The following is a 14,214-nucleotide window of genomic DNA, read 5'->3' on the forward strand; positions in this document are numbered from 1 at the left end:
ACCAAGATGATGTGGTAAAAAATTGGCATGTTTGACCAAAGTTTGGACACACACCCCTCACAAACCGGAGCAACTCACTAGAAGGCTCGTGGTTCCGAGAGGGAACAATGCATGTTTGATGACGAACGGGAGATAGCTTCCTCTTACGGCCTTCAATTTTTTTTCTACGTCTAACGTGCACTACTACAACTGTAATGTGAAATTTTTGAAAATTCTAGGGGTCATTTGACCTTTTAAAGACATTTAAGTGATTTTCTAGCCATTTAATGACCGTAATTCAAATTTGAACTACATCTACATGCAACGCCTAACCAAAACGGTTTGAAAAATCATATTTGTGTACTTGTGTGCGAGTTAATTCCATGTGCAGTAAACTAGAAGGAATTTTCAAACATATTTGTATCACGACATGGACACATATGCATGAATACGTATGCATGGAGTGGCATGGCATTTTAATTCCAAAAAAATCAGAAACACATGAAACCTTGGTTGATGTAATGTCATGCCACCAAGATGATGTGGTAAAGAAATTGGCATGTTTGACAAAAGTTTGGACACACACCCCTCACAAACCGGAGCAACTCGCTAGAAGGTTCGTGGTTCCGAGAGGGAACAATGCATGTTTGATGACGAACGGGAGATAGCTTCCTCTTACGGCCTTCAAATTTTTTCTACGTCTAACGTGCACTACTACAACTGTAATGTGAAATTTTGGAAAATTCTAGGGGTCATTTGACCTTTTAAAGACATTTAAGTGATTTTCTAACCATTTAATGACCGTAATTCAAATTTGAACTACATCTACATGCAACGCCTAACCAAAACGGTTTGAAAAATCATATATGTGTACTTGTGTGCGAGTTAATTCCATGTGCAGTAAATTAGAAGGAATTTTCAAACATATTGGTCTCACGACATGGACACATGCATACGTATGCATGGAGTGACATGGCATTTTAATTCAAAAAATAGAAAAATGATCAGAAACACATGAAACCTTGGTTGATGTAATGTCATGCCACCAAGATGATGTGGTAAAGAAATTGGCATGTTTGACGAACGTTTGGACACACACCCCTCACAAACCGGAGCAACTCGCTAGAAGGTTCGTGGTTCCGAGAGGGAACAATGCATGTTTGATGACGAACGGGAGATAGCTTCCTCTTACGGCCTTCAAATTTTTTCCTACGTTTAACGTGCACTAATACAACTGTCATGTGAAAATTTGGTAAATTTCAGGGGTCATTTGACCTTTTAAAGACATTTAAGTGATTTTCTAACCATTTAATGACCGTAATTCAAATTTGAACTACATCTACATGCAACGCCTAACCATAACGGTTTGAAAAATCATATTTTTGTGTACTTGTGTGCGAGTTAATTCCATGTGCAGTAAATTAGAAGGAATTTTCAAACATATTGGTGTCAAGGCATGGGCACATGCATGGAGTGCATGCCATGGCATTTTAATTCCAAAAAATTAAAAAATGATCAGAAAAACATGAAACCTTGCTTGATTTAATGTCATGCCACCAAGATGATGTGGTAAAGAAATTGGCATGTTTGACGAAAGTTTGGACACACACCCCTCACAAACCGGAGCAACTCGCTAGAAGGTTCGTGGTTCCGAGAGGGAACAATGCATGTTTGATGACGAACGGGAGATAGCTTCCTCTTACGGCCTTCAAATTTTTTCTACGTCTAACGTGCACTACTACAACTGTAATGTGAAATTTTGGAAAATTCTAGGGGTCATTTGACCTTTTAAAGACATTTAAGTGATTTTCTAACCATTTAATGACCGTAATTCAAATTTGAACTACATCTACATGCAACGCCTAACCAAAACGGTTTGAAAAATCATATCTGTGTACTTGTGTGCGAGTTATTCCATGTGCAGTAAATTAGAAGGAATTTTCAAACATATTGGTCTCATGACATGGACACATGCATACGTATGCATGGAGTGACATGGCATTTTAATTCAAAAAATAGAAAAATGATCAGAAACACATGAAACCTTGGTTGATGTAATGTCATGCCACCAAGATGATGTGGTAAAGAAATTGGCATGTTTGACGAACGTTTGGACACACAGCCCCTCACAAACCGGAGCAACTCGCTAGAAGGTTCGTGGTTCTGAGAGGGAACAATGCATGTTTGATGACGAACGGGAGATAGCTTCCTCTTACGGCCTTCAAATTTTTTCCTACGTTTAACGTGCAACTATCATATGAAAATTTGGTAAATTTCAGGGGTCATTTGACCTTCTAAAGACATTTAAGTGATTTTCTAACCATTTAATGACCGTAATTCAAATTTGAAGTACATCTACATGCAACGCCTAACCAAAACGGTTTGAAAAATCATATTTTTGTGTACTTGTGTGCGATTAATTCCATGTGCAGTAAATTAGAAAGAAATTTTCAAACATATTGGTGTCAAGGCATGGGCACATGCATGGAGTGCATGCGATGGCATTTTAATTCCAAAAAATAAAAAAATGATCAGAAAAACATGAAACCTTGCTTTATTTAATGTCATGCCACCAAGATGATGTGGTAAAAAAATGGCCTGTTTGATAAAAGTTTGGACACACACCCCTCGCAAACCGGAGCAACTCACTAGAAGGTTCGTGGTTTCGAGAGGGAACAATGCATGTTTGCTGACGGACGGGAGATAGCTTCCTCTTACGGCCTTCAAATTGTTTCCTACATTTAACGTGCACTAATACAACTGTCATGTGAAAATTTGGAAATTTTCAGGGGTCATTTGACCTTTTAAAGACATTTAAGTGATTTTCTAACCATATAATGACCGTACTTCAAATTTGAACTGCATCTACATGCAACGCCTAACCAAAACGGTTTGAAAAATCATATTTTTGTGTACTTGTGTGCGAGTTAAAAAATCATCAGACGATCTAAATATCTAGTGTTCAAAAAAGAAAATGTAAAGATCTGGCAAGACAACTGGCCCCCACATGATTGGCACTCTATCTCGCGGCTCGAGGTTTGCTAGGTGATAGGCGGGGATCATTAATCAGACACGGTTCTGTATTGGAAACCGTCGGCTATTATGTTCACACAGGGATTTGCTACAGGAATTGTGTGTAATTCAAATTACAGTACTCGTAAATTCCGGCGACCCGCGTGCGTACTGTCCTCGTCGATCTAGATTCTGGCCGCCAATAAATACTACCTTGCTCATCTCGTCCCGCCTGCATTCTCATCTACATCCTCCCCTCGCTCGCCCTCTCTCTCTCTCTCAAATCTCTGCCATGGCACCGCCGGTCTGCCCACGCGCCGACGAGGAGTCGCCGCCCCCCCCCCCCGAGGACGCTCACTCGATTAGCAGCGACGAGGACCCCTACGCGCCGCCTGACGAGGTTGCACCGGACCCCCCAACTTTGGATTGGCTTTGGGGCCAGTACAATCTTTGTCTGTGGAAGTCGCTGCCGCCGGCTGAGAAAGCCAGGCAAGTGGCGTTCAAGAAGGAGATGGCATAGGAGGAAGCTAGGTACCAGGCGGCCTGTGAAGCCCGTGATGCCGCCTAGAAAAAGGAGGGAGCGTCGTCGTCCCGAGGAGGTGTACGAAGATGGGTACTTCGCGAGGAAGGTCATAGGCGCTGGGCGCCTCGTCGCTGTGTGGAGGTAGGCCGATAAGCTCCAGCGTGCCACCGACGAGGAGCTCCGGTGGGCGCCCAACGAAATGGCAAGATCGGCCGCGCGCATCCGCCAGCAAGAGGCAGATCGGTACGTCAAGCGCTGTGAGGCGGAGAAGTCGGAGTACTACCTCCGCACTGGGAAGACGCCGCGTACCAGGGAGCTGCTCGCGAGGGGCTGCCGGAATACTGGCCCCAGGAGGGATTATTAGTTTTAGTATTGTTCGTTTTCAATTTTATGCATTGTACCTAGTAGTTAAGTATCATCACGTATATGTGATGATATTATATATATATTCTGTGATTATCTAACGAACAATTAATATATATATATTATGAATTCCATTTTCTATCTGTTTTTGTATACTAATTTGAATCTAGCTGTTATCATCCACATATACAGAATGGAAAGCGTATATACATACATTGAAACAGAACATATAAGAATGGAAAACAGAGTACACACATTGAAACAGAGCAATAAACAGAGCAATACTATGATTGTTGTGAATACATAGCTATCCACGTCGAAACGACTTTTCAAAATAAAACGCGTCCATAAGACCATGACTAGCAGCCCTTGCCTAGGGTAGCTCTTGGCTCTGCCTGAACTCGTGCAGGCGTTCGTCCAAGCAGTCGACACGCTCGCGGTACATCTGGAGCGCGATCTCGAGCTCCAAGTTGGCTATTTCATCGGAGTTCACCAGCTCGAGGATGCGATGGCCATGTTCCTCTACTGCGCCCAGGTGGACACCTGGGCCAAGGAGGCGGTCGAGCCTACGGACCAGCGCGTTGGCATCCAGCGGGCCACGGACAAGGCGAACAGCGCGGCGGGCGTCCGGTGCAAGTACGGCATTGAGGGCCTCTGCCCACTCCTGGCGAGGAATGGGGGTACTGACGGGACGTGTACCCAGCCGCAACGTCGTGTTGACAGCAGGCAAGCGTCGATGGATCCGCTCTTGCTGTGTGGCGTGTCGCGCCTCTTGCTCTGCGGCGCTCCAACGGTCTCGCCGTGCGGCGAGCCGCAGCCTATCAGCGTGGACGCGCCTAGCTTGCTCTGCGGCGCGCCATCAATCATGTTGTGCGGCGAGCTGTAGCCTGTCGGCACTTGCTACCTCTTGAGCATGCGTTGGTTTTCCCTTAAAGAGGAAAGGGTGATGCAGCAAAGTAGCGTAAGTATTTCCCTCAGTTTTTTAGAACCAAGGTATCAATCCAGTAGGAGGTTACACACAAGTCGCCTCATACCTACACAAACAAATAAGAACCTTGCAACCAACGCGATAAAGGGGTTGTCAATCCCTTCACGGCCACTTGCAAAAGTGAGATCTGATAGAGATAATAAGATAAATATTTTTGGTATTTTTGTGATATAGATTGGAAAGTAAAGATTGCAAAATAAAAGACAGAAGAAATAATAAATTGATAGGAAAATAATATGATGGAAGATAGACCCGGGGGCCATAGGTTTCACTAGTGGCTTCTCTCAAGATAGCATGATCTACGGTGGGTGAACAAATTATCGAGCAATTGATAGAAAAATGCATAGTTATGAGAATATCTAGGCATGATCATGTATATAGGCATCACGTCCGCGACAAGTAGACCGAAACGATTCTGCATCTGCTACTATTACTCCACACATCGACCGCTATCCAGCATGCATCTAGACTATTAAGTTCATAAGAACAGAGTAACGCATTAGGCAAGATGACATGATGTAGAGGGATAATCTCAAGCAATATGATATAAACCCCATCTTTTTATCCTTGATGGCAACAATACAATACGTGCCTTGCTGCCCCTGCTATCACTAGGAAAGGACACCGCAAGATTGAACCCAAAGCTAAGCACTTCTCCCATTGCAAGAAAGATCAATCTAGTAGGCCAAACCAAACTGATAATTCGAAGAGACTTGCAAAGATATTTAAATCATACATATAAGAATTCAGAGAAAAACCAAATATTGTTCATAGATAATCTTGATCATAAACCCACAATTCATCGGATCTCGACAAACACATCGCAAAAAGAATTACATCGAATAGATCTCCAAGAAGATCGAGGAGAACTTTGTATTGAGATCCAAAGAGAGAGAAGAAGCCATCTAGCTAATAACTATGGACCCGAAGGTCTGTGGTAAACTACTCACACATCATCAGAGAGGCTATGGTGTTGATGTAGAAGCCCTCCGTGATCGATTCCCCCTCCGGCGGAGCGCCGCAAAAGGCCCCAAGATGGGATCTCACGGGTACAGAAGGTTGCGGCGGTGGAAATAGGGTTTCGTGGTGAAAGAAGTAGGTCAGTGGAGCCACAAGGGGTCCACGAGGGTGGGGGCGCGCCTACCCCCCTGGGCGCCTCCCTGCCTCGTGGCTTCCTCGTTGCTTCCTTGAGGTCCATTCCAAGTCTCCTGGATTGCGTTTGTTCCAAAAATAACTCTCCCGAAGGTTTCATTCCATTTGATATCCTTTTCTGCGAAACACTGAAATAGGCAAAAAAAACAGCAATTTGCACTGGGGCTACGGTTAATAGGTTAGTCCCAAAAATAATATAAAAGTGCATAGTAAAGTCCATTAAACATCCAAAACAGATAATATAATAGCATGAAACAATCAAAAATTATATATATGTTGGAGACGTATCAGCGCTGACATGCCTATCTTGATCTGCGGCGCTCAAGCGCCATGCGCCAAAGGTCTGCTCAACCCTGGCGGTGACGCGCATCACGGCGTTTTCCATCGCGTTGCCCGGGAGCGCCTCGGCCTCGACGGGCTGTGGCGCCTGCTCGTTTTCCTCGTCGACGAGGTTGATGGCAGAGGCGGCGCTTTGGTGGGTTGGCATGCTTGGAAAAGGTGGAAGTGCTACAGGATGCGCTTGTCGCCTCCGTGCATCGCGCTCCCCCTATGCGCAATATAGCAGGGTGGCGGGCAACAGGTGAGGAAATGGTGGGATACGGTGGCGTGTTTATAAAACGCCATCAATTAATGGAAACTTAGCATCGAGCTAGCACAAGAAGTAGATGATAATCAGATGAACACGGACCACACTAGGGAACCCGTCGGTGATGAATTCATCAATCCCAAACGGTTGAATACTAGCAAGCGTTTGCTCACAACACACACGGCCTATTCCATCACAAATAGGTCGGATGGATCAACTGTATGCCACGTATCGCACATTGTCAAAAAGTAATGTGGTAGACCTTCTTTAACATGTGTTAAAAAATAAAATAAAATAAAATAAAAAAAGGACCTCGAGGTTAAATTAGCTGAGGGAATGGGGCATTTCGGTCATTTGACTAAAATGACCCATCCCATCAGCTAATTTAACATCGACACAACTTCTCATCCAGTCACCCATCCGATGGCTGCTCCAGCCTGATCACACTTAACTTGATAGTTTTCTTACATGAGCTACTGATGGAACAGCTAGTCCTTGCTGATAGGAATGCCTCTTCACATCCTTATGGCGTATCGGATGACTGCCCGTCCCACAATGGCCAGTAGATATTGTGTATACAGAGCATATCACATACGTCTTATTAGAAGCAATCGTCTGTGTTATTATTGGTCTTCGCACACATTTCTGATTACAGACCTGTTTGCCGCGTATCACACACATCTTGTTATATTGAACCGTTTCTGTTCTCTTGCCTAATCACAAACAGTTCATCCGAGTAAACCGTATGCTGTATGTCGCACACACCTTGATCGGGCTGACCGTTTCTTTTGTGTTGCCTAATCACAAACAGTTCATCCGAGTGAACCGTATGCTGTACATCGCACACACCTTCATCTGGTTGCCCGTTTTTTTTTGTTCCTCCTCATCGCAAACAGTTAATTGAGCTGAACCATATGCCCTGCATCGCACACGCAACTAAAATCTAAACCGTGTTTGATGCATCCTCCATCGCAAACGTTTTGCACCTTTTTATGGTTATTGTACACCACCGTTTGCGATTATGGCATCGCACACAGTTTTGTCGAAGGGTCTCTCATCGTAGTGTCGCGTTAGCAGCATCCTGCAGTAGTGTTCCAGCCCTGCCCGGAACTTCCGGCCCTGCCTGTGCGCAGGCACTCAGACCGAAGCCCATGTACCCTTTCGCCTCTCACTTACCCCTTCATGGCTACCACTATATATACTCACCCCCTCCTCCATTCTAGGGTTAGCAAATATGATAGCTCATTTGTATGTGAGCTTTGCTCCTACCTTCTCCTCTTGAGAGGGAGAGACTACTCCATTGGAGGCCAAGACCTCCATCTAGGAGAAGATCCCGAGGGATATCAAGACCCCCATCGGGGAAGGATCTATCTAGATCATCAAGCCCCCATCTCCTTTGGATTTGGGATGAACTCTACCTTGTATCTTTCTCTTTGTTGTTCATGTACCTTGTGGATCTTGTGTGTTTGATTGTCTTGTGGATGTGTGATTGGACTTGTTCTTGAGTGTTTTTCCTCGTGTTCTTCGCGGGACCCTCTCCATTTCGTGAAAGATCGGCCCCTAGGGTTCCACCCTACATCAGATTGGGGTACAAACTTTCTTGTCTAGCCACGGCCACCCTGGAGTGCGTTGAGCGGGGGGGGCATAGCCATCTTCTTATCTTTGTCATCATCTTCGTCAAGAACGATGGGTCTTGCACAGTCACCTGCCGCCGGCGCCCTGGCCACCATCGGCACCGCGTCGTTGTCATGCTCCGACGACATGAACGTCTTAGTCCAGTACGCCATGGTGCGCTAGTCTTGAGGCGCCTTGTACTCCTTGTACTTGGTCCATCTTTCCCTCTGTACGGCGTTGCCGGAGTCTACCTGATTCATGGCCCGACGCAGGATGTCCATTGTCATTGCGCCCTTGGCTGGGTCATAGCGTCAGCCTCCTTGTGCATGTCTTCGATGCTGCTGAAGTTCGAGCAGGTGTTCTCGAACTTCTTGCGGTCATCGAGCAGCACCCGAGGAAGAAGGCCCTCCATCCAATGCCCCAGGGGAAAGGGTTTGGGTTGGAGTTCATGGCGAGGGAGAGGTGGTGAAATAGAGAGATGGAAGAGGAGATGTTGTGAAAAAGAGAGGGTTTGAGTGCGATGCTGGGTAAGTAGTGTGGGTAAATATAGGAGTGTTACAATCACACACAACACGGGCACATGCAGGTAGGACCCTTACAATCACGCAATACACACACAAAATCTGACACATTAGAAAAAGAAAAAGAAATTAAGTACGACGTAAAAGTAAATTTTAGGCGACTTACATATAGCAAAACTGTTTTTTTAGGGTAGCAAAACTGTTCTAGATTACGGCAAGAAACAGTGTCTACATTGTTAAGTAGAACTGCTAATCTAAGCTACTGCACCAGAAGGTAGGTTGTGCTCCAAGAATACTACAGTTGATTGAAATCCATGTCGAAGCAGAAATTGTCAACATCAGTGGTACTGGTGGTCACCAGCGTGCTCCAGCCTTGATAGTTGTCGGCTTGTCCGATACTCGCGGTGTTGGCTGCCGACGGTGCATGCCGGCGGGCCGCCGCTTGACCATTGCCGGAAGTATTGAGGGGCCGGCGATCGAAGGACCTTAGCGTCCCCGTGCTGATGTAGAGCCGGCACACGCTGAATTCGTTCCTCAGCTGAACAATAAAGATCAAAGTATTATGGCATGGAGAGCATCAAATCAGCGATTAAGTGGCCAGAGCTAGCTGGTATATGCACGTACCCTGAGAGGTGCCGTCGTCTGGTGTCCGGTCGTCGTGTCGTCGTCGGCGGCGACAGCCTTATATTCGTTCATCTTCCACGTGGTCTTGGCCCCCGTGGGCGCACGGCCCTGGTAGAAGACCATGGTCCTTTTCACCCCGATGACCTTGCTGTTACCGGCGGCGGCTGAGGAGGAAGAGGAGAAGACGCAGGACGGCGAGCCCGTGGCCTTCCAGTACCCGGACGGAGTGGTGCGCGCTGGCCGGCCGCCGCGCAGCTCCCTCTCAGCCCGGGGGCAGAAGAAGAACCACTGCTCAGCGTCTTGCACGCTCGCCTCCCCCGCCATCGCTGCGCGTGCACCAGATGTCGTATGGTCAGGCGAGTTCAGGCCACAAGAGCGTGCTGCATGCCTGGACTGACACGATGAACTTACAGCGAAGGTGGGAAGGGTGGTGGCTGTAGACGTCGACGACGGGGATGACGCGGTCGACGTGCGGCCTGGTGGTGCCGGCGAGGCGATGGCGGAGGTAGAAGCCCAGCAGCTCATCCTCCGTCGGGTAGAACCGAAACCCCGGCGTGGAGCCTAACAGATCGCCACCGGCGCCACCGCTGCTAGTCGTCGTCATCATCGCGAGTTTGATCAGCTGCAACGTAGCGACGTAAATATATACAGCAGAGGCCGGTCGAGAAGTTTGCGTGCAGCCGTACTGGTCGTGCATCTGTAAACGGTGCGGGAAATCCACGGCCGGGTTGACGCGGACCAGCTGGGAGTGAGAAATCAACCTAGTTAGTCCACTAAACCCATCACGTAGGCAACAGTGACACGTACGTGGCTGGCTCTCTAACTCTCACTGCACCTACGCATATGTACGTGGTACGTACGGTGGTCGTGGTCTTGTGTCCATACGTGTGGTTTGGTTTGTCTTACGTGCGTGCGTACACACTTACAGGGGCGAGTCTTTGACTCCTGCAAGTGATGTTTGAAATATTTATTAATTCGGTCGACTGGTTCATCACATTCTTTTCTAAGCGTAGTCCGGATCTCTACATCGACGCACGCACGCAATCATTTGTATTGTGAAGGTTTTTTTCGACCTATACAAAAGATAAATATAGAGTACTGAAGTGTTAGAACAAATGCAAATGACATGACACATTTATGTGTGACTAATTATATTTTTAGCTATCTGCAAAACCATCTATCAACATATTGTATTACTTGAGAAAGTCTGAAGTTTGAACTACCATCTCTAGTGGAGTGAATTACATAAAACCAGCCCACAATATTTTTTAACCAAAAACCACCACATTTGAAGTTTAATTTCAGGTTTGCTACGAAATTCTTTGGACCCAACAAAAATCTACCGGTTTTCTTACTAACTTTCTCAATAAATACTTATGACTGATTTGGAGCCAATTATTTCAATTTTTGACAGGAAAAGCCCGCTGGTCAAATCCACGTGGCACTAAAAGTCAAGACAAATGGTGTTGACCATTAACTTGGATGTGGGACCCGCTTTGACAGTGTTAATATTTCTTTATGATAGCCTTTTTCTTTGTGGCATTTCCTCGAGCACCTTATGTGCATGTGCAATACACTGGCTGAAACAGCAGGCCATGGCGCCAGGAGCTAGCCACCTTGGCCACCAACGAGCTGGATCCCGGCCGACGCCACCACCTCTCCATTCTCGCCGCTCTGGCGCTCTTTCGTCGTCGTACCCGCCACTGTAGTCGCGCCACGGTGGCCCCACCCTAGTGCCCAAGGACGCGCACAACCCGAAGAGTGCCTGGAGGTCCCGTGCGTGAGCGATGGCTGCCCCTGGCCCTAGGCGGGTGGCGTGAGCACGGGCGGCAGCAGCACGCGAAAGACGCACCGCACCACGCACGCACACCACACACACACACACACGCCAACTGTGCTTCACTAGGCTGGAGTCCACCAAGCTACTCCAGATCCTCCTCCGCTGCGTCAATGCCTTGCATATACCCAAAAGGCCACCACTCCTAGGCACACTTCAAGCGACGGGCCAGGAGAACTAAGAAACCATCAGTTCGACGGAGGAAGGACCAATAAACGACGCCTCCAAGGAGGGAAGCGGCGTCCACGGATGTAGTCGTCAACTTGATAAGGTCAAGCACGACATTTGCTGGCGCCCCACAAACCAACCGAGAGAGCATTACTGGCGACCGGCGACTACACCGACGCAACTTGACTAAAGAATACCTCCGGCAGCCTACCCGCATGACACCGATCCCAGCAACCCCCCAGTCCTGGGATGACCTTGCACACCGAGCAGACTGCCGTCTAAAAGAGGCCAAGGTCACAAAGAGATGCATTTCCGGTGATAAGAAGCCCCTAGAGGAACCTAGGTATCGAGACATCAGATGAACATCACCGAGGAAAACGTTATGCACATGAGGACGCTGCAACAGGGAGGATGTCGGATTGCCTAGGGACGATGGCCCGTGAGTAGCGCCTCCAAAGGAAAACAACGTCCGTAGACATCGTCGCCGCCAGCAATGGACAAGGCCTTGTGCAACTTTTGCTGAACCGTCATCCCTAGGCCCTATAGCTTGACCATAATGTCGAGGAAGAACTCCACAGCCCGAGAAGATCGCCGGTCCCTATGAAGACACCCCGGCCAAAGCTGGCCCCGGTCCTAGACCGACAACAGAACCACGAACGGACGAGCGGACGGCGGCTACCCTGACCCCTGTCCATAGCCGCCCGTCCGGCACCCGACCCCACACTACCGAGAATCGGGCAGCCGGACCTCGGGTAGCCCAACCCAGGTCGTGCCCACCTTAGGAAGTAGGTGGCGACCACGGCCTCGCTGCCCCCCCCCCCCCCAACACCTGGTCGGCGCACCCTGTTGGACCCCCAAGCTAGGCCGAAGTAGGCTCACCACAGCGAGTCCCACGGTTGAGGAGGGGCAGAGCACCAGCCCTCCTAGCCGCGGCTGCTCCCACCAGGCCATCCCCACCGAGCAGGACCCCCACCAGAACCACCAGCCACGCCGCCTGCCACCAATCGAGATCCAGATTTGGCTGACCCCGACCGAACCGCCGCCACCACCGCCTCCCAGCCCAGCAGCCACCGGATCCAGACGTCCCCGCTGCCAGGAGCCCCGCTGGACACCGCACCCCGCGCCGCCAAGCTACTGAACTGTGCTGCCACCACCACGAACGGGGAAGGGAAGAAGAGGCCCCGTCGGTGCCGCGTCGCACGGGCTTCGCACGGCGGACGCCCTCCGGCGGCGGCTAGGGGGAGGAGAGGAGCACCGGCGGCCAACCTAGGGCTCCAGTGACGCGCGCGGGGCGCGTCGCAGGAGTGGGGGGGTAAATGCTGAATGTCTTGCATATCGTCGCACCATCCTCTAAGGGCGTGTTTGGTTGCCTGCATTAGGCCCAAACAGGCCCGCGCGGGAAGAAAATGGCATGTTTGGTTATTTGTGTTCACTGTTTGGCCTGCATTGCACAATGTTTAAAGCACCTCTCAGCCAGGCCCTCTAAGGAACCCCTGAATCGGCAGTTTTTCCACATCCAGGGCCGCGTATTGCACGTGGGCGGCGGCGTCTGCACGTGAGGAGCCACACTCGAGAAGTCGTGTTGTTCCTCAAAGCACTGACAATAATTACCCTCACTTTACCTCACCGCTCTCTCTCTCCACTCTCCCACTCACACCAACGGTGACATTCAGCGTATCGGAGAACAACAAGGCGATTACTGACCTCCATCACTAGCATCAACAACATCACCCGCAGCACTTCGGCAATAGCGGTAAGCCCTATTTTCACCTCCTCGCTTACTATTTTGCATTCGATCTGCGTTTATATTCGGTCCGTGTAATCCATCCGCGTTCTAGGGGAATGGGGAACCAGGGTAAATAGCCATAGGATTGATCACAACTTCTTCATGAGTACTAAGTAGCGATGGATTTTATGGTTTTGATATGGATTGAGTACAAGGGGAATTGGGATTGGGGGTTAATCTTACACAGTAGCTTCAAGTCCTAGCCCCGACGACCCTGGAGGCGCTTGGAGCGGTGGGGGGCCTTGGCTTTGTTGCTATTGTCCTCCGTCTGGACCATAGCATGCACCGTCTCGTCATCCTCGCAGTCATCCAGATCGATCGGCAAAGTATGGTGGCCTGGCTCCGACGCCCTGACCACCACCTCCACCGCTTCTTCCTCCTCCGGCTCCAGAGCGATGACCTCTAGCGACACTAACGTCCTATTCCAGAAAGTTGTGGCACGCTGGTCTTGAGGAGCCCTGTACTCCTTGTACTTGGCCCACCTTGCCCTCTATCCAGCATCGCGGGAGTCGTCCTGATTCATGGCCCAGCGAAGGATGTGGACTAACATAGCGCCCTTCATTGGGTCAGGAATCACCATCTTCAACTCCTCTGCTATCGCATTCTTGACCACAGCGCCTGCCTCCCTGTGCATGTCTTCAATGCTGCTGAAGTTCGAGTGCACGTCCATGGTGTTCATCGAGCGAGCACCCGAGGAAGAAAACCCCCCATCCAATGCTCTGAGGGAAGGGATTGGGGTTGGAGTGGGATTTCATGCTCAGAGAGGGTTAACTAAGTGCGGTGGTAGGGAAGTACTGAGCATCGAGCTGGTTAAATATAGGGGCTTTGGACGATAGCTTTTAATGTTGATCAATAACTTTGTGTTGTTCATAACACAAAATTTTGTGATGTTCATCATGCAGATCGAGACGGAGAACAAGGGCAAGGAGGTGGTGTCGTCCGAGAACAAGGGCAAGGAGGTGGTGCCACCCATGGACAAGGGCAAGGAGGTGGTGTCGCCCTTGGAGGTGGTGCCGCACATGGTCGAGGAGGTGTCGCCCATGGACGAGGACGTGGTGCTG

At 49.0% G+C, this 14,214-nt stretch overlaps 1 protein-coding gene across 2 annotated transcripts; it reads right to left on the bottom strand.

Annotated features, from left to right (window-relative positions):
• Positions 1 to 8,856: 8,856 nt before the first annotated feature.
• Positions 8,857 to 12,988, bottom strand: LOC123120162 (NAC domain-containing protein 90). 2 transcript variants are annotated; one of them, XM_044540164.1, is made up of 4 exons: positions 12,247 to 12,988; positions 9,774 to 10,104; positions 9,363 to 9,688; positions 8,857 to 9,276 (listed from the first exon to the last, which is right to left on the bottom strand). In XM_044540164.1, exons 1-4 carry the CDS (start codon positions 12,316 to 12,318, stop codon positions 9,034 to 9,036), a joined length of 972 nt encoding a protein of 323 aa, XP_044396099.1. In that variant the 5' UTR covers positions 12,319 to 12,988; the 3' UTR covers positions 8,857 to 9,033. The 2 variants fall into 2 exon arrangements, with proteins under 2 accessions (XP_044396099.1, XP_044396100.1); XM_044540165.1 differs by having other exon boundaries at positions 9,774 to 9,984; positions 12,247 to 12,984.
• Between the last annotated feature and the right edge of the window lie 1,226 nt (positions 12,989 to 14,214).

Source organism: Triticum aestivum, chromosome 5D (assembly GCF_018294505.1).
Source record: "Triticum aestivum cultivar Chinese Spring chromosome 5D, IWGSC CS RefSeq v2.1, whole genome shotgun sequence".
NCBI classification, from domain to species: domain Eukaryota; kingdom Viridiplantae; phylum Streptophyta; class Magnoliopsida; order Poales; family Poaceae; genus Triticum; species Triticum aestivum.